The sequence below is a fragment of the Rattus norvegicus genome, chromosome 16 (assembly GCF_021556685.1).
Source record: "Rattus norvegicus strain SHRSP/BbbUtx chromosome 16, alternate assembly SHRSP_T2T, whole genome shotgun sequence".
Lineage (NCBI taxonomy): Eukaryota > Metazoa > Chordata > Mammalia > Rodentia > Muridae > Rattus > Rattus norvegicus.
This window is the reverse complement of record NC_141549.1, coordinates 72524064-72549681: the sequence shown is the minus strand read 5'-3', so window position 1 is coordinate 72549681 and position 25618 is coordinate 72524064. Positions and strand designations below refer to the sequence as shown.

General features: G+C 44.3%; 2 protein-coding genes and 1 pseudogene across 1 annotated transcript; all 3 read right to left on the bottom strand.

The window, feature by feature from the left end:
• Positions 1–25618, bottom strand: part of Erich1 (glutamate-rich 1) — a gene marked incomplete at its 5' end in the record, with an annotated part of 52793804 nt that overhangs the window by 11114682 nt on the left and 41653504 nt on the right.
• Positions 7010–10234, bottom strand: LOC108353106 (uncharacterized; annotated as a pseudogene).
• Smok (sperm motility kinase) lies at positions 12279–23186 on the bottom strand. The gene is given in 8 exon segments (NM_001100944.1): positions 12279–12798; positions 12894–13002; positions 16199–16433; positions 16525–17110; positions 17505–17856; positions 17965–18139; positions 18644–20660; positions 22898–23186. A coding segment is annotated over 1 exon segment (1965 nt). The 5' UTR covers positions 20639–20660; positions 22898–23186; the 3' UTR covers positions 12279–12798; positions 12894–13002; positions 16199–16433; positions 16525–17110; positions 17505–17856; positions 17965–18139; positions 18644–18673.

Genomic DNA, 25618 nt, shown 5'->3' with positions numbered 1-25618 from the left:
AGCCCAAATGCTTGAATTACCCTAGATCCCTAGAACAAAGGAAACTCAAGACGGATGATCAAAATGTGAATGCTTCACTCCTTCTTTAAATGAGGATAAAGAATACCCTTGGCAGGGAAGGGAGAGGCAAAGATTAAAACAGAGACTGAAGGAACACCCATTCAGAGCCTGCCCCACAGCTGGCCCATACATATACAGCCACCCAATTAGACAAGATGGATGAAGCAAAGAAGTGCAGACCGACAGGAGCCGGATGTAGATCGCTCCTGAGAGACACAGCCAGAATACAGCAAATACAGAGGCGAATGCCAGCAGCAAACCACTGAACTGAGAATAGGTCCCCCGTTGAAGGAATCAGAGAAAGAACTGGAAGAGCTTGAAGGTGCTCGAGACCCCAAAAGTACAACAATGTCAAGCAACCAGAGCTTCCAGGGACTAAGCCACTACCTAAAGACTATACATGGACTGACCCTGGACTCTGTCCCCATAGGTAGCAATGAATATCCTAGTAAGAGCACCAGTGGAAGGGGAAGCCCTGGGTCCTGCTAAGACTGAACCCCCAGTGAACTAGACTATGCGGGGAGGGTGGCAATGGGGGGAGGTTTGGGAGGGGAACACCCACAAGGAAGGGGAGGGGGGAGGGTGATGTCTGTCCGGAAACCGGGAAAGGGAATAACACTTGAAATGTATATAAGAAATACTCAAGATAATAAAAAAAAAAAAAAGCAGTGAGGGAAAAAGGTCAAGTAACATATAAAGGCAGACCTATCAGAATTATACCAGACTTCTCACCAGAAACTATGAAAGCTATAAGATCCTGGACAGATGTCATACAGACCTTAAAAGATCACAAATGCCAGCCCAGGCTACTATATCCAGCAAAACTCTAAATTACCATAGATAGAGAAACCAAGATATTCCAGGACAAAACCAAATTTACACAAATCCAGCCTACGAAGCATATTAAATAGAAATCTCCAACACAAGGAGGGAAACTACACCCTAGAAAAAGCAAGAAAGTAATCTTCTTGCCACAAACCTAAAAGAAGACAGACACACAAACATAATTCTACCTCTAACAACAAAAATGACAGGAAACAATCACTACTCCTTAATATCTCAACACCAATGAACTCAATTCCCCAATAAAAAGACAGACTAACACACTGGATATGTAAAGAGGACCCAGCATTTTGCTGCATACAGGAGACACACCTCAGTGACAAAGGCAGACACTACCTCAAGTAAAAGGCTAGAAAACAAATTTGAAGCCAATGGTCCCAAGAGACAAGCTGGAGTAGCCATTCTAATATTCAATAAAATTGACGTTCAGTCATAAGTTATCAAAAAATATATGGAAGGACACTTCATACCCATCTAAAAAATCTATCAGGATCAACTCTCAATTTTGAACATATATACTCCTTCAGATAATTTGTTATACAATTCAGGATTGTCTACGTAGGGGCTACACTGATTACAGTTTGCTGGGCCTTCCCACCTCACCTTTTTAATCAAGAAAATGAACCATGGCCATGTCCATGGGTCAATCTTTTGGAGGCAATTTTTAAGAGGTGTTCCCTCTCTGTTACTGGGTAGCTCCAGCTAGTGTTAGGTTGACAGAAACTAAGCAGCATACTTCTATATGAAGAAACCAAAACTTGCTGACTTCTGAGCAGGCCCATAGTCCAGGCAGCCAGTAATATGGTACAACCAGGCAAAGCCCAAGATTTAGGCAGTTGCTTGGATGCTGGTCTCGTGCCAGGCCAGGACCCAAGGTGTTGAAGCCTAAGGCATGTCCTGCTCAGGGGCCTTCACATAGGCTGTTGTAAGAACAGAAAATGCCCATGGGGAAACTTCCTACTTCTACCCAGTTCTGACTCAGTACTGAGGGGAATCACACTGCTTCACAATGAATGGGTAGTACTCAGGAAGAAATCTCGTACATTGCTCACAATGCAGGACTCATATGCAGGAGAGTGACCCATTGTTCACCTCGGACCAGGCATAGTATATGTGTTTCAGCCCACATTATGTGTGATAACCAGGGACCAAACTGAAGTTTATCCCAAGGTCAAATATCAAGTGGAGTTTTATATTCTCCTCACCATACACAATCAGGTCTCCAGTACTTAAGGGGTCACCTTGTATATAGCTCAGGGGCTGTCATTTGCTGTCTTTAAGCAAAGCCCAAACAATATGCTGGCCTCAGGTCAATCTTAAGGACCTTAAGGAGTTTTCCTGAATGCTGCTAGCAGAGCAAGCCTAGTAAACAGAAGTCTACAAAAGCAGACCATAGGACAGACCCAACTCCCAGGGGTTGAGTAAAATCCAAACACACACAGCTTGCTTAGTTCCTAAAGGTTGAATGCATACTAGATTTCAGGGTTGATCAAGTCCCTAGTGGTCGCTCACATGCTACCCTGCTCTGCAGAACCTATACCCATGGGGTGGAGGCAGAAAAAGAGAAGGAGAGGGAGTTTCTGCCACACTTTGGAGGGAGAAGAACCAAGCAGCCATGTGAGGTCTCCGGAGCAGCTGGGGCCTGTTGCCACTACTCTAAGCATGTGGTCAGGGATGTTTGGCAGAGGCTAGGAGGGAGTAGCCACTGAAGATTAGGCCAGTAGTGGGAGGAGCAGAGATAAAAATATTTTAATGGTGAGAGATAGTAGTGCCCAGAAATTGTGCCCTAAGGCAAGTTGAAAAGGAACTATCTCTCTCTCTCTCTCTCCCTCTCTCTCTCCCTCTCTCTCTCTCTCTCTCTCTCTCTCTCTCTCTCTCTCCCTCTCTCTCTCTCTCTCTCTCTCTCTCTCTCTCTCTCTCTCTCTCTCTCTCTCTCTCTCTCTCTCTCTCTCTCTGTTTTCTGTCCAAGGATTCAAGGGAAGCTGGGAGGGGCTGGGAGTGTGGGCATTTCCTGGAGCTAAAGGTGAGTAGAGCTTAAATCTATACACAACAGGAAGGAAGGAAGGTAGAAGGAAAGGAAGATTAAAGATCAGAGCCAGGTGACAAATGCCCATAATCCTAGTATTTAGGAAGCAGAAGCAGGTAGATTATGAACTGCACTCTTACTCCTAATACCACATGAATACACACACACACACACACACACACACACACACACACACCCTGAACACACACACACACACACACACACACACACACACACACACACACACACACACAGATATGGTCATTTCTTTGTGACAATGTGTGTAAATCTTCTAGGTTTTATACTAACTGATCCAAGCCTAGCACAGGGGGAAACTATAATCAGTGGAAGGTAAAAGGTGTGATCTGAGAAACAAAACAGAAGAGTAGTCACTGGTGTAAGGGCGAGAGGGAAGATATGTTGAAGAGATGTAGGTCAGAGAAACAGCTCAGGACATCTATTGTAACACATAGACTGCATCTAATGACAAAGACAATATATGTTATCCCGATTTTGCCATCCCCCAATGTTTAGAGATTTCAAGACATTGTTTTTGCACAATTCGTACAATTGTATTTGTTGATACTTAAAATTTTTGAGCAAAATAAAAAGTATAAAACAGTATGCTGGCTAGTTTTTTGTCAGCTTGACAACCAACTGGTCATCTGAGAGCAGGGAGCCTCAAACGAAGAAAATGCCTCCATAAGGTCAGCCTCTACACAAGCCTGAAGGGAATTTTCTTAATTAGAGATTGATGTGGGAGGACCCAGGCCATTAGTGGGAGGGCCAACCCTGAGCTCGTGGTCCTGTTTTCTATAAGAGTAGAGGCTGAGCATAGCAAGTGAAGCCAGCCAATAAGCAGCCCTCCTCCATGGCCTCTGCATCAGCTTCTTGCTCCAGGTTCCTGCCCTGTTTGAATTCTTGTCCTGAATTCCTCCAGTAATGGGCTACAAATGGAACAATGTAAGACAAATAAACCATTTCCTTTCCATTTTTGTTTGTTTTTAGTCATGTTGTTTTCATAAAGACAATAAAAACCATGTCTAAGACAAGCCCCATTATAATATCACTAAGGAACTTTCATGATTTCTAACCTAAAGGACATCTTAAGCATCCCAAGTTTGTACACTATGTAATATTTTATAAAGTTAAATATCATTTTGATGCAGACTCCTATGTACTGGGATGTTATCAAATTGTGAGTCCTCCATTTTCAGCATCCGAGGGCTAGGATTACAGATATGTGCCACCAAGCCCAGCTATTACTTCAAATTCTGAAAGGAAGCTTGTATATTACTGATGGCAGTATTTGGAGAAAACAATATATTCATAACTGAATAGATGCCTTTTTAGAAAACTATTTCAAGCTGCAAAATTTCTTGCTCTTCATCCACCACCTCCCTGCTTCCAGAGACCATATCACATCACTGTTACTAACATTGTGCATTGTGGCAGGCCAGAATACATAGAAACCCTCCTCTGCCTTTGTTACTGTTAAATTGTGTTCACTAGTACCTACTCACTGTTTTCTTGCTGTAAAGAGATGCCATGACCAAGACAACGATTATGATGAATTTAATTAGGGGCTTGGCTATAGTTTCAGAGGTGGCAGGCTCGGGAACAGTACCTGAGAGCTTTACATCCTGATCTGAAAGCTGAAAAGGGGACATTGGAGCCCTGGTTCTTGAGCCTTAATTAAGATCAGATGTAGGACAGTGCCCTGAGCCCTGAGGACAGCATCCCCATGGCCTTCCTGTTACTGATCCTATTATGCACATTGGCCTCCTGGATATCAATGTAGTCCCTAAACATTGTGTGACAAAATCCATCCAAGCAGCTGCTGGCCCTTCCTTCATGCCCAGCCTACCACAGATGTAAGACATCAAATGGGCAGCGTCTGTCAAAACAGCAACACCTCTGCTAGCTGTGACCAGCAAAACCTGTCCACAGTGGCGCCATCTTCCCTGCCTGAGCGTACCCTTCCCCATCAACAGTTATCTGTCTTTCTATCCCAGGCTAGAGGTGGACCCCTTGAATCTGCCCCTTCATCATCTATTACAGACAACTAAAGGGACTAGCTTTTCACAACTCTTCTGTCAGGTTTGAGAGTTTAAGAGGGCAACAGCCATGAGTCACCAGAGATCATTGTTTCACAATGACCACCTGCACATTCTCTCCATGACAGTACCAATATCAAGGATGTTATGTGTGCCCATAGTCCTATGCCTGTCCCACTGTATGTTGACCTCACTGGAGATCCAGTATCCAAGGCTGGCCTCTACACTACCTCTCATTGCATCCTTCGTAGACAGAATGCCACAAGCATGTCAGCAGCTATACCCAGGTTGCTAAACCAAGGATGTGCCCAGGTGAGGCTCAGTACTCTTGTGGACGCATGCGCACTCATCGTAGTGTAGATTCAGTACCCAGGACTGACCACAAGCTTCCCTCAAGGTCATACGTGATTCTGTAGTAGTGTTCTCTCACCATGTCAAGCCTAGTTCCAAGGATCCAGCTCGCACTCTTTCTACCAGGGAAGGCCTGATACCCAGGAGTTCCAACTGCACAGTAAGATTCTTAAGAATTTCTTCTCCAGTGGAAGAGCAACCTGAGACTCAGGTCCCAGGAACCATACAGTTCTGAAGAGAGACAGTGTCCCAAGGGAAGGACATCATGAGATATGGGAGCTTAGGTATCATACCACTGTAAGAGGAAGCCTCCTGAGCAGAGGCATTGCAGTTCTGAGGGGATTTCAGGAGCCTCAGCCTTACTCCTCAATGCTTGTTTTCCACTGGCTGTGGGGTCATATTTATAGTTTTTTGTCAACCGTCCTTTTACCTGTTTGCTATATCAAAACATCCATTACCTGAGTCTGCTCCAGGAAAATGTTTTTCATGCGTTTGATTTAGCAAGACATCTTTTAACCTATGTGCCCCAGCAAAACATCATTTGACATAACTAACTTTCCAAAGAAACCAGAAGTTTCTGCTTAATCCCCCCCTCCTCTTTTGTTATAAAAATTCCATGGCATTTATATTTTTAAAATCAGAAAAATAAGTTCCAAATTCTCAGTTCAGAGGCTAAAGAACAGAACAGGGCTCGTCAGGGTAAACAGGAACCAGGTTAGACTGGGGGTCCTGGCCCACTTAGTCCAAAGAACCCCAGGGAGCCAGCACAGAAGCTCCAAGTCTAGTAGCATCCTCTGCTCTGGTCACTTCCCCTTCAGGGGCTCAGTTTAGCCTCTTGGACTCCAGGGTGAGGCTGCCCTGAGATGGGACTGGGAGGGGATAAACAACTCCTGGTCACAAGTAGTGTGGGATGTGGGACAGGTGCAGGGCCAAAGATGTCTCCGTGGTAACAGGTGTCAAAGTCAGGGCTGAGCACTGTTGTAATGGAGTAGAGAGTCCAGAGAGGGGCTTCCAGTTGCCCTACCATGCCTCTGAGGTGGAGGAAGAGCCCTGAGAGGTGGGGAAGCAGCCACTGAGTCGCCACCCCTTCACATCTCTCATGTAGCTGGAGGATCTTTGAGTAGACATTAGCTTTAACCCACAGCCAAGAAAATTGTGACCTGTAGCAAACCAAACCACTTAAGTGGCCCTGAGTCACTTAAGCCATTGTGTTCAGGGGCAGGGAATACATTGGTTGGAAGAGGGAATGAGGGGGAAAACAGGAGATTGAGGCCTAGACTGGCCTTCATCACACGTGTCTACCACATACAGGCATACATGTACACAACATTCACACCTGCATACATGCATGAGAGACTAAGTTGCTAAGACAGTGTTGGATTTGAGGCACCAAAAGATGCTGAGGGATCCTAACAGCTCCAAGTCCTCAGTGTGGCTGTGTAACCTCGCCCAGGACATGTGAGGAGCATGGTAACACCAAGAGGCCTGACACCTGTGGAGGGGAGAGTGGGATGGCATGGAGTTTATCTCTCCTTCTGATGCCATAGGCCCAATCAGCCAAAGTAGTTTGGAATCAGCCTGGGAAACCATCTTAAGCTTAAAGAGAGCTGGTTCCCACTAGTGCAGTCCAACTGTAGCATACCAAATTCACCTAGGAAGTTATCTACAAGCCTCAGGCTCCAGGACTCACAGATGGGGCTTGGTGGGCCACCCTGGAGGCAGATTGTCAAGTCCAGTCAGACCTCAAGGGCCTGAAGGGATGGCCCCAAATTGAAGGCCAGGAGTGATGGAGCAACCAGTCCCCGCAGGGACTGCCATCTCAGCTGATGATGGGGCCTCAGAACAGTCTGAGGAAACAGGTCTGGCTGCCCCACAAGTGAAGGGCGATCAGGAAGAGGAAGGAATGGTTGGGGTTTTCTTGACCAGTCTGGGCCTGGAAGTGACCACAGGGGCTTCTATGGGGTCACGAAAGGCTGTTTGAGTAATTGTATGTGTAATTGCTCCAGGCTAAAATGTGAGCACTTCCCTTGTTGTGCCTGTCTAGGACTCAGTAGGGCAGGCTTGGGAGGACTAGTTTGTTCTGGGCTTTCCGCTAATTGCTGAGGCTGCTTGGGGCCTACTGATGACTGTGACAAGCAGCTAGGCTAGACCAGAAGATCTATGGGACTGGCTCTGCTGGCGTGGGGCCAAGAGTGCCCAATGGGGGCAGCAGCAGTGGCCTGAAAGGCAGAAGGTAGGAAGACGAGCAGTTGCAAGGTCAGAGTCTGAGGGGGCCAGCACTGCAGGCATTGGACTATCAGAGACTGTGGGGGGAGGGCAGTGCTGTCCTGTGGTAGCCCTACAGGACTGGTCACAGGGACACAGTGTGGTCCATTATCACAAAGGTTGGCAACAGTTCCAAAAGGTCAATAGAGATGAGCAGAGGTGACATGAGGTCAGCAGGGACTGCAGTGGGTGTGGTACTGATGCCATGGAGCCTGGATGGAATGCAGGCACAGCCTGGAGCCTGAAAGTGCCACAAGTGGGATGCAGGGCTGAGCAAGGTGTGAGCACTGGGTCTGGCTGAGCTATTATCTGGCTGGAAACAGAAGTGGGCACCCGGGCTGGCATAGACATTTCAAGATTAGAAGTGATCAATGTGCCAAGCAGGCTGAGCCAGGGGAGGCCACTGGGGCTGGCTGGACTGGCTGGACTGTTGTTGCTGGTTCTGGGCTGGGCCTATCTGGTGCCAGGGGCTGGCTGGAAGCACATCTGTTTGGAGTGCTGCAATGGGGACCATCTTAGTCCCAACATCACAAGTGGGTTCCTCATCCTGCCCTGGACTGCCCCTCTCTAGGTGCTGCCTGTTCTTACTCAGCTCCACAGATGGGCAGTTCTTTGTTTTTATTTATTTATTTATTTATTTATTTATTTATTTATTTATTTATTTATTTATTTATTTTATTTTTATTAACTTGAGTATTTCTTATTTACATTTCGAATGTTATTCCCTTTCCCAGTTTCCTGGCAAACATCCCCCTAATCCCTCCCCCTCCCCTTCTTTATGGGTGTTCTCCTCCCCATTCTTCCCCCATTGCTGCCCTCCCCCCAACAATCAAGTTCACTGGGGGTTCAGTCTTAGCAGGACCAAGGGCTTCCCCTTCCACTGGTGCTCTTACTAGAATATTCATTGCTACCTATGAGGTCAGAGTCCAGGGTCAGTCCATGTATAGTCTTTAGGTAGTGGCTTAGTCCCTGGAAGCTCTGGTTGCTTGGCATTGTTGTTCATAAGGGGTCTCAAGTCCCTTCAAGCTCTTCCACTTCTTTCTCTGATTCCTTTAACGGGGGTCCTATTCTCAGTTCAGTGGTTTGTGCTGGCATTCGCCTCTGTATTTGCTGTATTCTGGCTGTATCTCTCAGGAGAGATCTACATCCGACTCCTGTTGGCCTGCACATCTTTGTTTCATCCATCTTGTCTAATTGGGTGGCTGTATATGTATGGGCCACATGTGGGGCAGGCTCTGAATGGGTGTTCCTTCTGTGTCTGTTTTAATCTTTGCCTCTCTACTCCCTGCCAAGGGTATTCTTGTTCCCCTTTTAAAGGAGTGAAGCATTCACATTTTGATCATCCGTCTTGAGTTTCATTTGTTCTAGGCATCTAGGGTAATTCAAGCATTTGGGCTAATAGCCACTTATCAATGAGTGCATACCATGTGTGTTTTTCTGTGATTGGGTTACCTCACTCACGATGATATTTTCCAGTTCCAACCATTTGTCTATGAATTTCATAAAGTCATTGTTTTTGATAGCTGAGTAATATACTATTATGTAGATGTACCACATTTCCTCTGTTGAAGGGCATCTGGGTTCTTTCCAGCTTCTGGTTATTATAAATAAGGCTGCTATGAACATAGTGGAGCATGTGTCTTTTTTATATGTTGGGGCATCTTGTGGGTATATGCCTAAGAGAGGTATAGCTGGGTCCTCAGGTAGTTCAATGTCCAATTTTCTGAGGAACCTCCAGACTGATTTCCAGAATGGTTTTACCAGTCTGCAATCCCACCAACAATGGAGGAGTGTTCCTCTTTCTCCACATCCTCACCAGCATCTGCTGTCACCTGAGTTTTTGATCTTAGCCATTCTCACTGGTGTGAGGTGAAATCTCAGGGTTGTTTTGATTTGCATTTCCCTTATGACTAAAGATGTTGAACATCTCTTTAGGTGTTTCTCAGCCATTCGGCATTCCTCAGCTGTGAATTCTTTGTTTAGCTCTGAACCCCATTTTTTAATAGGGTTATTTGTCTCCCTGCAGTCTAACTTCTTGAGTTCTTTGTATATTTTGGATATAAGGCCTCTATCTGTTGTAGGATTGGTAAAGATCTTTTCCCAATCTGTTGGTTGCCGTTTTGTCCTAACCACAGTGTCCTTTGCCTTACAGAAGCTTTGCAGTTTTATGAGATCCCATTTGCCGATTCTTGATCTTAGAGCATAAGCCATTGGTGTTTTCTTCAGGAAAATTTTTCCAGATGGGCAGTTCTTTGAATCTAGGGGCTTCTTCCTGAGGTGTCAATCCCATTTCTCCTTCTGCTCATGTGACTTAAGAGCCATATTGTTCTCCAAGGTCTCCAGTGTGCTGTAGCTGGCTATAGAGAAGCTGACAGTATTACCTTCTGCTCCTCCTGAGAACTGTACCCAGGGTGACAGCTCCACAAGGGGGTGAGTTGGGCACACAGTGCCCAGAAGTATAAGGAGCTGAGGCAGAACTCAATGAAGTCTATAGTTCCCTTTGCTAGGCCTGGGCTATGGCTCCTCACCAGATGAAGGGCTCTGCACTGGTGTCTTCCAGGGCAGCATCCTGACGCTGGCCACAGTCCTGCAGTGCGCTCAAATGTCTGGTCTGTTGGACTTTGGCCTCCATGGCGGTGCTTTGGCATTGATATCAGTGTCCTATGCCACCTACTAAACCATGAAGCCATGCAGACAAAGTGAAGGGTTGGGAGGAATCTCAGGAGCCCTAGACCAGGCACCCCTTGACACAGCCTATGGTGACTCTGGGCAGCAGCAGGCTGAGGCCAAGGGCTATGAGTACAGAAGCCTCTGAGACACTTCCCCCTTTCTAAGGACCAGAAACAAAGACTATTTGGTCATTTATCCAGGGGCTTCTGAGTCCAATGCAGAGCAATGAACTGGGGCATAGCTATTCTGGAACTGCTGCCCAGCATGGCTATACATACAGGGCATGGGCAGAAAGAACATGGGCAGAACAACTTCCCAAAATCTTCCCTCGGTCCTCAGAAAATAATTTTGTCTCTAGTTTAATCCCAATAGCACACAGCCACTGGAAATTCCTACGTGGCTCTCTCCTCTTGTGCTACTGTCTGTATCCTCAGTAAGATGCTCTCTACTCTCTGGTATCATCCTCCGGGACCACAGTGTCTCCAAGAGCACTGGAAATAGCCACAAAGAAGGGGCCTATTGTCAGAAAGCTGGAGGACTCATGCTTGTGTATGCTGGCCCTGTGCTGGCATGGCCTCTCAGGCTGATTCCTCCAGAGTAATCCACTGCTCCATTTAACCACTCTTCTCTAGCATCCTTGCCCAGCCTCAGGAAACTGCCCTCTGCTGTCTACATGTAGTCCAATGTTTGAGGAATTCATGTAGGGCAGGACAGGATGGACTTTTTACTCAGACAATACATTGGTGACAATATATTATCACCAAGCCCCTGAATATGGATATTAATAATTTGTTGAGGGAAGGGAACAGTCTTCATAGCACACTGTAGCCACAGGCTTTCCCACCTACAGTTTAGTTCCTGAATAATCACTTGGAGGCTTATTATTAAGTTATAAATGCCTAGGCCATAACTTAGGCTTGTTTTCTGACTATCTCATGAATTATTTAACCCATTTAAACTAAACTGTCTCTGCCAAGTTCTCAGTTAGCACTCCGTGATGTCAGAGGTACAACTAAGCATTTGTGTAGGATGAGTCTTCCACCTCTGACTCTCTTCTGTATTTCCAATCTTGTCCTGGAAGTCCCACCTCCTATTTCCAGCCCTTTGCTGATAAGCCAACAGTTTTAGTTGACAGATGGTGCCTCCAGTCAGCACACAAGTGGATATCTCTAGTGCATACCGTACAGAAATCTACTAGGTTACAATCACTTTGCTCTTACCCAAGCATGGTGGTCTCTGGCACTGGGAGGCAGCAACACAAGCTGGGTAAATCTTTGGCATTCCTGTTCAGGCTCCTCCAGCACCATTTTGTCTTTGTGTGACCCTGGGCATATCATGGCACTGTCCTCAGAGATGCTCCTGTGTGATTCTCTAGAGCATGGGCTCTTGCCTTCTGAGGCTCAGGGCTTGTGCTCCAACCGTGAGTTTCTTAGTGGAATCCTATATTCGGTCAAAGGTGTTCTTAACATAAACTTGGGAGATGCAAGTTTTCTTCGTGCAATGCAAGTTTTCCATGTGCATGTGTGTGAAGGTATCTGTGGAGGCCCATGTGTTGGATACATGGAGCTGAAATTATACCAGTTGTGAGTCACCCTGGGTGTGTACAGGGAGGTGAAGTGCCAGCCTCTTTTATCAGCAGAAAAGGCTCTTAATGAATCTTTCCAACTCCGCAAACTCCAGATTTTTATGATGTTGACAGGATGCTAATTTAGTCTTGTGGTCTTCTCACCCATGGCCTACCTAACTCTGTGCAGACCATGTAAGAAACTGTCACAATTACAGAAAATTCAAACTGTATCAATTAAATGACATTCTTAAGTTTTCTACTGTCAGAAGGTGATGGACAACTATTTCTGGTTATAGACTGATTGCCACTTTCTACAAGATTCTAAGGATAGACATTTCTGCCTAAACAAATCTTAAACCCAGCTCTCTGTGGATATCCTCTGTAGCTAATGTTAATTCAGACACACAATGCCTAAAAGCAGAAACCATGCACCTTTAAATACAGAGGACCATTTTTATTATGGGCCGACTTCATGGTTCATTTCTGTAGGTATTGGTTGATACCACTGCTTTGGAATGGAGCCAAAAAATGGGTTTTCCCCTCCCCCTGTACAATATCTGTTGTCATATACTTCTGCTGTCTTGACCTTGCATTGAGACTTTTTTTCTGGGGAAGTGGTGTCAGTGCCTAGGTGACTGAGTTACCAGTGACACCAACTGACTCTCCTTGCCGCATTTACACAGGAGTGGAGTTGGTGGATGGAGGGCACTTGCGATGCACCTTACACTGATTGCTTGACTCCTGTTGGAGAGAGGAACTGTTCGCAGTGAGGAAGTTCTCCACACTGACTCATCTACTCTTCTTGCACAACAAACGGTCAGGGAAAACTGCTGGGTGTTCCTGAGATCAGAATGCATGTTACTTCTCATGTTGCTCCCAGTCCAGGTGGCTGATGATGCGACTTGTATCTCTGGTGCTACTTTTCTGCTAATCTCAGGGGCCTCTTCCATGAAGGAGACCTGAGAACAAGGGGTTTTTGAAAGATCACCAAGTGTTAGCCATGTGCCTTCCCCATGGCTTGAGCAAGGAGGCATCACTTGTGTGTTCAGCTTACTTCCACTGTGTAGAGCTCCAGGAACTTCTCCTGCCCTCTGCACCACGAAGATGTAGCTGGTCTCAGGCTCTGTCCCTTGTTGCGTGTCTTCCCAGGAGTCCTCTGATAGCTGCAGCACAGGGTCATAGGGTTATTTATACAGTAAAGGCATTACACATGCCGCCTTGGGACACAAAGCTGCAGTAACAGCAACATCCTACAGGGTTTTTATAACTGTGGATGGGATGCTAATTAATGTCTTGCAGTCTTCTCAGCCATTGCCTAACTCTGTAGTGAGGGTGGACCATATTCTCACAGCTACAGAAAGATCCAACTGTATTGATTAAATGACATCTTAACTTTTCTAATGTCAGAAGGGGATAGACAACTATTTCTGGTAATAGAGTGATATCTACCTTCCCTTGTTCTCTAATAGTAGAGGAATCCTATAGAAGGCATTCAAATTATCCCTTTTTTCCTGTTTAGATTATTCATTATATATTTTAATTGGATATATATCATATTTCCATTTGAAATGTTATCACCATTCAAAAATTTCCCCCTGCAAATGCCCTATCCCATCTTCCCTTATCCTCCTTCTATGAGGTTTGCTCACCCACCCTCCCATCCCTGACTTACAACCCTAGCATTCCTCTACACTGGGGCATCAAGCCTTCCCAGAACCAAGGGGCTCCCCTCTCATTGATAAGGCCTCTTCAGCTCCTTCAGTCTTTCCTCTAATTCCTCTATTGGGGTCCCTGTGATCAGTCCGATGGTTGACCTCAAGCATCCACATCTATATTGGTCAGGATCTGGCAAAGCCTCTCAGGAGACAGCTGTATCAGGCTCCTGTCAGCAAGCACTTCATGGCATCTACCTCGGAAGTTGATAGACACCTATTTCTGGTTTTGCTACTTTCCCCAGGTCTCTAATAGTAGATAAATCCTCTAAAAGGCACTCAAATTATTCCTTAAATAGAGCCCCTATTTATCCACAGTACATTTTAAGATCCAAGTAGCTGAACAGTCTCCTGTTTCAGCATCTTCATAATTATTTATCATCACACAGTTAAGAGATGTTTGGGAAGGGACAAAAATTCATACAAATTCTAGTTATCCATTTGTAACCTTTCTCTTTTTCTTTCTCTCTCTCTCTTTCTTTCTTTATTTCTTTCTTTCTTTCTTTCTTTCTTTCTTTCTTTCTCTCTCTCTCTCTCTCTCTTTCTTTCTTTCTTTCTTTCTTTCTTTCTTTCTTTCTTTCTTTCTTTCTTTCTTTCTTTCTTTCTTTCTTTCTTTCTGTACAGAAACAAGTTCTGTTCTTAGCCCAGAGTGGAATGGAATATTCTATGTAAATTTCAAATAATTGTTAACAATAAAACAGCATGTAATGTAGAAGAGTGGATCTCGTTCTGTAGTTCTGCCTGTGTAACAACCAACTGCAAAGAGACTGAAGACCTTGAGGACCTGGTCCACTGGGATTGCTATTGGACAAGTAGGGAAACAGACAGAGGAGAGACATAGGTTAGAATCTGCAAATTGAAGTGCATTTGTTCGAGTAGAGTCAGCTGCCATTGGAGTTCTCATAAAGGTTACCCTATGAATCTAGTGTGAAAGGACAAAAATTTGCCTGAGTGTGAATTGGAAATACTTGCACATTGCTGATACATCAAACATCTATACAACTCCCTTAAGACCACGTGTGGGGATCCTCAAAATGGGAAAGTATATTTTCCCTGAGATCCAGGCATCCCAACATTGGGTACAGGACAAAGGAAAGAATGTCAGAATGTCAGTGACACTTGTGTACTGTCCCAGAGAACTATTCATGTCAGCCAAGCTATGGAGTCAACCAGTGTGCAGAGAACGGATACATACAGTACAGGATCCCTCACACCACCTAGAGGGACCTGCCCAGTGGTGCGTGCTGGCTGTGTCTCCACAGGAAGAGATAGTTGTTTATAGTTTCTTCCCACAGTGCTTTGGTTTCAGGAGGCCAAGGCTACTGTCATCATGGAAGGCTCTCCATCTCTGCCTCACAGGACAGCACTGAGCATCCATGTGCCCTGAAGAAAGTTCTGCCTTCTCCACAGGATATGAATGGCAGGGCAGAAACACAAGTTGTGGATAAAGCAGACTCCATGCTACACAACGGCAGTGCTTTGTGAGCAGAAGTCAGGCACTGGTGACTATCTCGCTGTCCCATTATAAGGAGCTTTTGGAAGATACTGAGATAGGGAGTAATGGGAGCATTTCAAAATGAATTAAAGCCTAATCCTTTAACAAGGTGCCTGTCCTGCATCCACATGTCTATTCAGGAAGAATGCATTTAGGCCTTCAAATTTAGGAGGCACAAACATGTCACCAAAGTCCCAAGCATTCTGAGCAGTAGGGCAATGAGTTGTAAGACAGGCTAGGATATACAGCAAGACCTGCTTAAAAAAATAATGGGGGGATATAGGAAAAATGGGAGAAGGATACTGAGAATTGTCATCAACATGAATAGACTCTAGGCACATTATGCTGAGAAAAATAAACTATGAAACAGACAGCAAATTTACCCAGTTGAAGCGTAAAACACAAATTTCCACTAGTGATAAACAATAGCAGGATGGAGAGATGTCTCTAGGATGCAGTCTAGGCAAGGATTCGAGGAAGAAGACTGCAGAGATCCAGTGCACTGGATGAAGACCTCAGTGCATCAAGCAGATTAGAGGTGTTCTCACCACTGGGAAAATGGTGCCTTTGGAAGATAGACATGCTAACTACTTCCAAAATCAGGATGTTTATACGGATATAAAATAGGACACCACAACACGTGGTTCTAACAGAAAAAGTTTACTAGAAAAAAAAAAACAGCCTCTCTATTCAGAGTTGTTTACACCATAGAGATTTGTCCAGATTGCAGCATACGAGACTCTTGGTTCCATTTGTGCCTAAGCATATCTTAAACCCAGCTCTCCGTGGATATCCTCAATGGCCGATATTACCTCGAGCCCACAATGCCTAAAATCAGAAACTATTTAACCTTTCAATATCAGAACTGTTTTCTATGGGCCATCTTCATGGTTCATTTCTGTAGGTATTGGTAGATGCCACGGCTTTAGAAGGCACCCAATAAAAGTGTTCCCCACTGCCCCTGTACAGTATCTGTCAGTGTTATATATGTCTTAATCTTGCATATGGCACTATTTCTTGAGACTTTGTTTTACTGGGAAAATGGTGTCAATTCCTAAGTGATTGAGAGAGCATTAACACCAACTGACTCTCCTTGCCCCATTTACACAGAAGTGGAGTTGGTGGATGGAGGTGACCTGAGATGCACCTTACACGGATCACATGACTCCTGGTGGAGAGAGGAACTGTTCCCAGTGAGGACGCTCTCCACCATGACTGATCTACTCTTCTTGCACAACAAACAGTCAGGGAAAACTGCTGGGTGTTCCTGAGAGCAGGACACAGTTTACTTCCCATGACGCTTCCAGTGCAGGTGGCTGACGATGCGACTTCCTTCTCTTTTGCTACTTCTCTGCACATCATCAGGGACCTCTTACATCAAAGAGACCTGAAAACAAGGGGTGTTTGAAAGATCACAAGTGTTAGCCAATCATGCCTTTCCTTTGTCTTGAGCAAGGGAGCAGCCCCTGTGTTCTCACTTTCCATCCAGTGCATAGGGCTTCAGGAGGATCTGCTGCCCTAAGCACCATGCAGATGTAGCTGGTCTCAGGCTCTGTCCCTTGTTGAGTGTGAGATCAAGAGTCCTTTGGTAGCTGAAGCACAGGGTCATAGGGCAAAAACCCCATAAAGGCACTTGACTTGATGCCCGAAGACAAATGCAGTGACAGCAACATCCCTACAGGGCATCAGAGAGAAAACAGCTTTGATCTTATTCGATGCTGTTGAAAATAAGAAAGGCAGGGCATAGGTGAGTATGGGAGTAAGGAGGAGTACAGATCTGACCATTTAATTCCCTGAGTTTCCTCAGGTGTGGGGGGTGGCAGGAGACCATAAGCCCTGCAAAGGAAGTCCCCTGTCATCAGAACAGAGGGCCTTAGTTGTTTCTCCATCCCCACGTGCTTATCCATGGTCATGCTCAGAAGCAGCTCCCGCTCAGACTTCAAGTATCCAATGTTCCAGACTTGCCCTTGTCTCCACTCAAACACACATGGTGGGCTTCACCGTGCCTGATCTGAGATGCCCTGCCATAGTGTGCACTGTGGTGTGTTTGACATCACATTTTTCCTATGAAGCAATAGAAGAGGTTAATGTTTCAGATGAGGGTGTAGACAAGAGAACTGATTTGGAGGGATTACTATAGTAACAGGAAATCTATTACTTTGCTTATAATGCAGATTCTCTCCATTTCAAACAAGTTTCACTAGAAGCAACACTGACAAAGAACATTTGAAATTGTGTGTGTGTGTGTGTGTGTGTGTGTGTGTTCCTGTCTGTCCAGATATCATGTGCAGAAGCGTTCACACAGATGACTCAGGCTGCACCGCACCAGGCACGCTCACCAATAATAACTCACCAAATGGGTTGAGTTGTGAAGGTTTCTGAATCTTGGTGGGTTAGATGCACGCTGTCTAACAAGCCAGGATGGTTTTGAGAGCTGGATCATAAGCAAGAAACTCACCTGTTAGTGTAAACTCTTCCTTCCATTATGAGTGCTAGATGGACCATCCGTGCACCATCTTCGCTCTGTTTCTGGCTCCAATCTGGTCAGCAACAGTTATGTTGCACATACAGGTCAGGCACTCTGAGGTCCTTCACTGCTTCCACTGCCCATTGTTTCTTCTAAGGTCTCACAGGTCCATCTGGAGACCGGCAGCTGATGATCTCACCATGCCTGGAAAGTCCTGTAAGGCTTGTGTTCTTGATGATGACATGCATGCCATGGTAACCTTGTTTTCAGCATTTCTAAGCCCTATGAAGCACCTCAGTTGGCAGGCACAATTAGGGAACCAGCAGCCATCATGAAAACCAACCTAGAAGTGTAAGGAAAATCAAGAGCTTAGATCTTTCTCCCAGAACCCTTTCTCAGCCCTCAGGTCTCAGGGGATCTGGGAAGGGTGTGACATCACCCAGACACACACTATTAATCAGCAGACAGAAAGAGTTGTCCATTAGTTTCAGACTGTGATGTAGATGAATTCTGACTTTCACCCAACCATGGGAACTTCCTGGCTCTCTTCTGTGCCTGTCTGTGCGCTCAGCAAATTGATCTTCGTGCTCTGGTATCTTGCAGGGAGCTCTGTGCCTCCAAGTGCTCTGTAAAAGGACACAAAATGGGGACACTTAGGAGAAAACTTCAGGACTCATGCTTGGCTCTGCTGGCACTGTGCTGCCATGGGACCTCAAGTTCATTCCTCCCCAGTGTTTCACTGATCCTTTCAGCCACTGTTTTCCAGCATTCCCACTGAGGCTCCAGACACTCTCCTCTGCTCTCTCCATGTGGTTTAGGTCCTCACAAAGGATACAGTCGAACTGGATTGTCTGTGTGAACATGTGTTATCACCAAACCTTAAAATGTATATTCTTATAACCCGTTTATTTCAAAACATACCATTTATTAGTAAATAGTTCCATGAAATGCTGCCAAAGCTAGAGACCTCAATCCATTCCCCAAGACAGATATAGTGTAAAGACATAAATGACTCTGGCTAGTTAACCTCCATGCACATAGAGTAAATAAATGTTTTTTTCTTTAAAAAGTGACACTATTTAAAATATGAAAGCCTAAGGGTAGAGGTGTACTGTAGCCTGTACACCTACCTGTTACCACGACTGCCTCCATGGCTCCTTTTACTTCATAGGTGGGACTCTGTTGCTGGCGGGGTGTACCTTCTTTTGGATCGGTAGACAGCAACATAAACTCCCCAGTCCTTTTAGAAAGCCACTCTTCAAGGTCTTCCAGACACGCCTTCTAAAGGGGGCCCTGGGTGGAGTCTGACTCCTGCCACGGAATTGTTCCCGAGGAGCACGTGGGGAGGATGGGATGGACTCTCTTTCTTTTATAGCAGGACCCTCACCCTTGGTCGCCGTGGTAGAGAATGGTGGTGATTTCTCTTGTAAGTTCCTGTTGTCCACTGCTCCAGCTGTAAGCACATTATGGAGGTGTCCTGTGGGCTGGTCCTCCTGAAGGGAGTTTGGTGGAACAGTTGTGTTAAGCTTTCCACTCGGTATGATGGTGGTCTTATATTGGTCTTCTTCCTGGGAGGCATGATAATGTAAGATACACTGTAAGAACGCCTTCCTCTTTGAATAGGTAGAGCCATATTTGAATGCACTCATGAATGATTGAGAGGAGAAGATTGTCAGTGATGGATCTGAAGAATTTCTTTTAGAGCTATCTTCTGAGGCACTCCCCATGCCGAAAGACTTGTGAAGCCGTGGGCAGATTCTTCGAACTGGACTTGTCTTCTTGGGTGGCATAGTGTGCCTCACTATAGTTCTTTTTCCCTTGTTAAGACTTTCTGATTTGTTGAAGCAGTTCAAGGTGGGTGAAATAGTGTGACTCACTATAGTTCTTCTTCCCTTGTTAAGACTTTCTGATTTGTTGAAGCAGTTCAAGTTAGGTGGCATAGTGTGCCTCATTGTAGTTCTTTTTTCCTTGTTAAGACTTTCTAATTTGCTGGGTAAATAGAAGGTTGTAAGGGTAGGCAGACTAGATCCCCTCCTCAGAGTTGTCTGCTTTTCAGTGGTTGACCCTGTGCTTTTCAAAGTTTGAGCACACTGCGTGGGATGAGGTGTTTTGATGGATTTGTCTTCTGAGCATGCCTTCTCCCTGAGCATTAAGTAAGTAGCCATCACCTGGTCAAACTTTCGCTCCCTCAAGCTTTCCCTTATTTGACCTTGCTCGTACCCCATGTCGCCCATCATGACCAGTATAGTGGGGTCAGGGTGGCTGTCAGTGTTTCCTCCTAATGAACTGGGAGAAACTTCATTCTCATTCTTAAGCCAGTTAAATCTTAAAATTTCATGGACTCTTGGCCTTTCTCTAGGGTTGACAGTTAGCAATTTGGCTATCACATCCCAGAGGTCTGGTGACAACCGGAAGTTCACTGAGTACCTTCCTGACAAGATTTTCTGCTTTATTGCTTGATAGGTAAATCCCTGGAAAGGGAGACACCCTGTAGCCATATAGTAGAGAACAACTCCCAAGCTCCAGACGTCGATTGCCTGGCCATCATATCCATTAAGATTAAACAGTTCTGGAGCACAGTAAGGGAGGGTCCCACACAATGTTGTTAACTTCTGACCCATGACTATCTTGGTGCTCAATCCAAAATCACTCAGTTTTACGTTTCCTTTGTGGTCCAATAAAATGTTTTCTGGTTTTATATCCCTATGTATGATCCCTCTCTGGTGACAGTACTGGAGTGCTAAAACCATCTGTCTAAACAGTCTGTTGCACTCCTCCTCGGGTAAGTATCCAAAGTCCTCAATTCTGGTCAGCAGCTCTCCTCCCACCGCGTGCTCCAGGACGATGAAAATGTTTTCGTTGGTGTCAATTATGTGTAAAAGTTTAATGATATGGGGGTGATCGAGGGATTTCATGATTTCAATTTCGGATTTGAGCAGGAGGTTTTTATTGCTTTTGGGGAGAACTTTTATAGCTACCTTTGTCTGGGTGAGGAGATGGGAAGCTAGTTTGACCTCCCCAAATCCTCCCTGGCCAAGGCTTGCTAGTATTCTGTAATGATCTGTTAAGGCATCTTCCTGAAAGGGGCTGGACCTGAGGTCCTGACACACTTGCCACCTCTTCATCTTCGTCGATTGTCCACACCAACTAGTGATGCAAGATAAAAGTGAGTGAAAGTGAGTCTAATAGAAACATTTATAGCCGTCAATTCCTGTACTGATACAAACAAAATGATGGTCCAAATAATCTAATGATGTATGTCAAACTCATAGAAATATAAGAACAAGCCAAATCCAAAAGAATTAGAATTCCAGTTCAGAATATGAATTGAGGAACTGGAGACTAAAGTAATGCAAGGACCAATGTAGCTCTTTTAGTTTGGAATTCATAGCTGTGATTAGATGCCAGGACTAAGGCAACTCTTATAAAGGATAACATTTATTTGGAGCTGGCTTACAGGTTCAGAGGTTCAGTCCATTATCACCAAAGTAAGAACATGGCAACATCTAGGTAGGCATGGAGCAGGAGGAGCTGAGGGTCCTACATCTTTATCAGAAAGTTGCTATGAAAAGACTGACTCTTCTAGGAAGCTAGGAGTAGGACAACAAAAGCCACTGGACAGTGCCACACATCATCATACATGACACCTATTATCAGTGCCACTCCCTTGGCCAAGCATATTCAAACTGCTCCCATAACAATTTGTTTACTTTAAGAATAAATATAGCAGGGGTTGGGGATTTAGCTCAGTGGTAGAGCACTTGCCTAGCAAGCGCTAGGCCCTGGGTTCGGTCCTTAGCTCCCAGAAAAAAAAAAAGAAAAAAATAATAAATATAGCTGATGCAATCTTAACCAAAATAACTTGTAGAAGTAGGAAGATATGCATTCATCACATCAGAGAGAAGAAATTCAGATAAACAATCACTAGGGAAGTTTTACAAACTTTCCAGTGAAATGGAAAAATCTTGAAGAAATTGATGAACCTCTAAACACACATGAAACTACCAACTAAGAACTAAGAAGAGGGAAAACATCTAAACTGAAAGTTTGTAAGAGCCAGAGGCAGTCGATGGCAAGGAGGAACAGTGCTCTCTGGGCACAGTAGGGCAGTTACATATAAGATCTTACAGCATTGTGACCTGCTCAGGCTCAAGTCAGTCAAAAGCTCAGCATGAAGAGGGGAGGTGGACAAGAAATCACACACCTAGATGATGAGCTCATCAGAATTGATAGCTGACAGGGAGCTACCAATTTTAAGGGTGTGGCCCCTGAAGAGTTTGGGCAGACCACTCTTCTGTGGAAGGACACATATCTAAGAGCCTAAGGACAAGAGAAACTGTACTTGATGGTCAGAAACTAAACAAAATGAAAGACCCAAATCTGAAGCGCAAGAAAATCTGTGTGGAGGATCTGGAAGGAGGGGAAATAGTAAATATGACCAAAAATATCATGCAAAATTCTCACAGAATTTCAAACAAATTTCAAAAAAGAAACAAAATTGACATAATAATTTAAAAGAATCTCTTAACGGCAAAAGCAACAACAAACAAACAAACAAACAAACAAACAAACAAAAAGAGAAAAAGGCCAGACTAGACAAACTCACTGGTGATTTCTATCAAATCTAATTAAAAAAAATCCCACACCAATGGTTCTCAAACTATTCATGAAAATAGAAAGGAGAAAGAATCTAGATTTATCCTTTGAGACTGACTCAAGCAGATACTGAAGCCAAGTGTTTACAGTAACAAGAAATAAGTATAATTAACACAGACACAACAATCCTTCCAGTGCTTAATACCTCATAGAGAATTCAAGAACATTTAATAAACCAAACTTCCTGATCAAGATGGGTTCATCCAGTTCTACTAGTGGTGCAAACCCACCAACTGATTAACAATAATGCATAGAAACAGAGGACAAGATTCACATGCTCAGCTGGAATGTAAAATTGCCTTTTAAAAAGAGAATGGATCTGGAAATCACCCTATCAAGTCCCACACAGATACTGACTCCCAGCTGTTGAAGCATAGGTAGTGGAAGGGGCCTGCACTAAAAGAAATTGATTAGGAATGTGAAGGAGAAAGGAGGAGGTAGGGGTACCGGTTGTCCGAGTAGCTGAATATTATCAAAGTACATTATGTGCATATACAGTAATGTTTTGCTGAAATGTCTTACTATATATCCTTAATGTTTATTAACAAAAACTCTAAAAAGTAAATGAGTCAATGAAAATGTGTACATAGAAAAGGACAAATTGAAGATAATTAATGAAGAAATGAAATTATGTAAAAATGAATGTCTAAAATGAAAGACAAATTAAAGAAACTAAAATGAAAAAAAAGTACCAGAAAACCTCAAGAAGTAACTGATAAAGGGCTTACCTGGGAAATCCAAATGTAACCAGAATCCGAGTCCAAAATTCACCAGTATCCGAGTCCAAACCTTTGCCAGAATCCGAGTCAAAAACGTTCAGCAGTATCCGAGTCCAAACCGTTGCCAGAATCCAAGCCCAAAATGTTCACCAGTATCCGAGTCCAAACCTTTGCCAGAATCCGAATCCAAAACCTTCACCAGTATCCGAGTCCAAACCTTTGCCAGAATCCGAGTCCAAAACGTTCACCAGTATCCGAGTCCAAAATTTTTACCAAAGTCCAAGTTTCACAAATCACCACCAACCCGCTCTCTGCACTAGAAGGACAGCAACCAGCCTTGGGCAGTGCATTATATAGGCAGGTGGCTGCCATCTGTCACAATGGTTCTTTGTGAGGTCAGAGCAAGACATGGACCAATGAGGGATGGGCATTCTCCTGCCTCAGAGGACTGTATTAGCTACTCTGCAGTTACTGCTACCAAGTGCCTAACCAGGAGCAATGTAATGGCTCATTTTGGCTCACACGTTAGGGAACACGGAAAGCATGGTATACAGTGCTAACATGTGGCTGTTCATCCTGTACTGCTGGTCAATCCATGTCCAATGCCAGGTCATAACACTGCTTCCTAGACCAAGGGCCCATCTCCTAAAAGCTTCCCATGACAGTATCACCAGCTAGATACCACGTGATCAGACACAATTTTATAGGCAATTTTTTTTAAATGCAGACCACAGCAAAGACTGCCTCCACTTTAGAGGATATAGAAACAGCAATATGGATAATGATAATACAGGCCCCAAAGCTTTAAGCTTCACTGGGTATAGACTCTAATATTTACCAGTAAGCAAGGGAACCTAGAGGATGCTCCAATGTCCTTTGTCAATAGCACCAAAAATACTGTGCTAACAACTGGCTGTTACACATCAATGTTCAAGTAGTCATTCCTTTGGCTATACTTGGTGTCCAAAGTATGCCCCTGTCATTGTCCGTCTGTCACAAAATACCCTTTCTCAAATACCCTAGGACAAGTTTCTAAAGTATGTGGGACTGTGATGAATGGAGTTTTGTTATAGCCTACCCAAAACCTCTTATTAGATTTCTCACCAGAGACAGAGAACTCCAGGAGACAGAGGGCAGCCATCTACAGGATGATCAAGAAAGAAGGTCAGCCTAGAATCCTACAGACAGCAAAAGCTGTAGGCATGGGAGGCAGACAGTTTTCAAATGTCAAATCTCATCCTGATCTACAACAAATTGCCTTAGACTGGGAAATTTATCAACAAATTATTTGAAGTCTTGTACTTCTGGAGATTGGTAAGTTGAAAACAGTATGTTTGATATATATTATTTGTCTGCATATATCAGAGCTGCTTTCTTGCTCTAACATGTCATTTTGTTGGGATTCCTTAGATGGTCCTGAAAAAGGGAAAACTCTCTTTCAATTTTTTTTCCATATTTATTTATTTATATATATATATATATGAAAAGAAATATATACATACTATATATGTATATATAATGTAAAAATTCCTTCACTACATCCCCCCTCTAAAAGGGTTAGGATTACCATTAGTAATAGTGTTAGGGTTAAGATTTAACATTCCTGCTGCTTTAGCTTTCTCCTTTCACGGGGCATCAAGCCTCCACAGGACCAAGGATATACCTTCCACTGAGGCCAGACAAAACATTCCTCTGCTACACATGTAGTAACAACAAGTCATGTAAACTCTTTGTTTATGCATTAGTCCACAGTCCTCTGATGTGTCTGGTAGTTGACACTGTTGTTCTTCCTACGGGGTTGAAATCCCCTTCAGCTCCTTCAGTCCTTCCCCTTACTCTTCCACAGAGGTCCCCTAGCTCAGTCCAATGTTTGCTGTAAGTGTCTGCATCCGTGTCAGGTGTTTGTAGAGCCTGTCAGAGGACAGCCATGTCAGACCCAAGTCTGCAAGCATAACATGGCATCTGCAATAGTGTCAGGGTTTGGTGTCGGGCCATTTTCTATAGGGGACACATTCTGTCATGATGCTGAACCCCCTTGGTTGGCACCACAAAGGCCCCAAATAGAACTGAAGACTCAACATAGATTTGGAGGGACACATGTTCCAACATCAAGTGCCACATACTAGAGCTGGTTACTATTAGATGTGCTGTGCCTGAGGAAAGTCATTACAGTCCCACTGACAGACATCAAGCAGGATCTCAAAGACAAAGAAGAAAGGTCTTATATAAGTTCTCAGGACATAAAAGTTACTAACGTTGTCATTCTTCGATGAAGGTCAAGTGCTAGGGTATGTTTGCCTGAAAAAATTGATAAATGTTTCAAGGGCTAATAGACACTTTAGGCAGACACACAGCAGGTTAATTCTGAGAGAGATAGTATCTTGTCTGAGAGTGAATGGAGTCCATTTTTATAACCACTAGAAATGTCATCTGGCCTTGTCTCCTGGGAAGTTTGTTTTGCATATTATTTGTATAATTCTGAGGACAGAGAACTATGTTTTCTGACTTGGTTTTCTTTGTTTTTGTAAACCAATCCATGGGGACGGGACCCAGGGCTATTTGAGTTAGGTCCAAAATCCTTGAAAATGGCATCACAGATACTGTCCGGCTTCAAGGGTCGAGGAGATGACATAAGACTGGGAGGCTTTGATTTTCATTCAGGGATCTTTTATTAGGTTGTTTCCCTCTATGAAGAGTACCATTTTTATTTTCTCCATGATCTAAACCAAT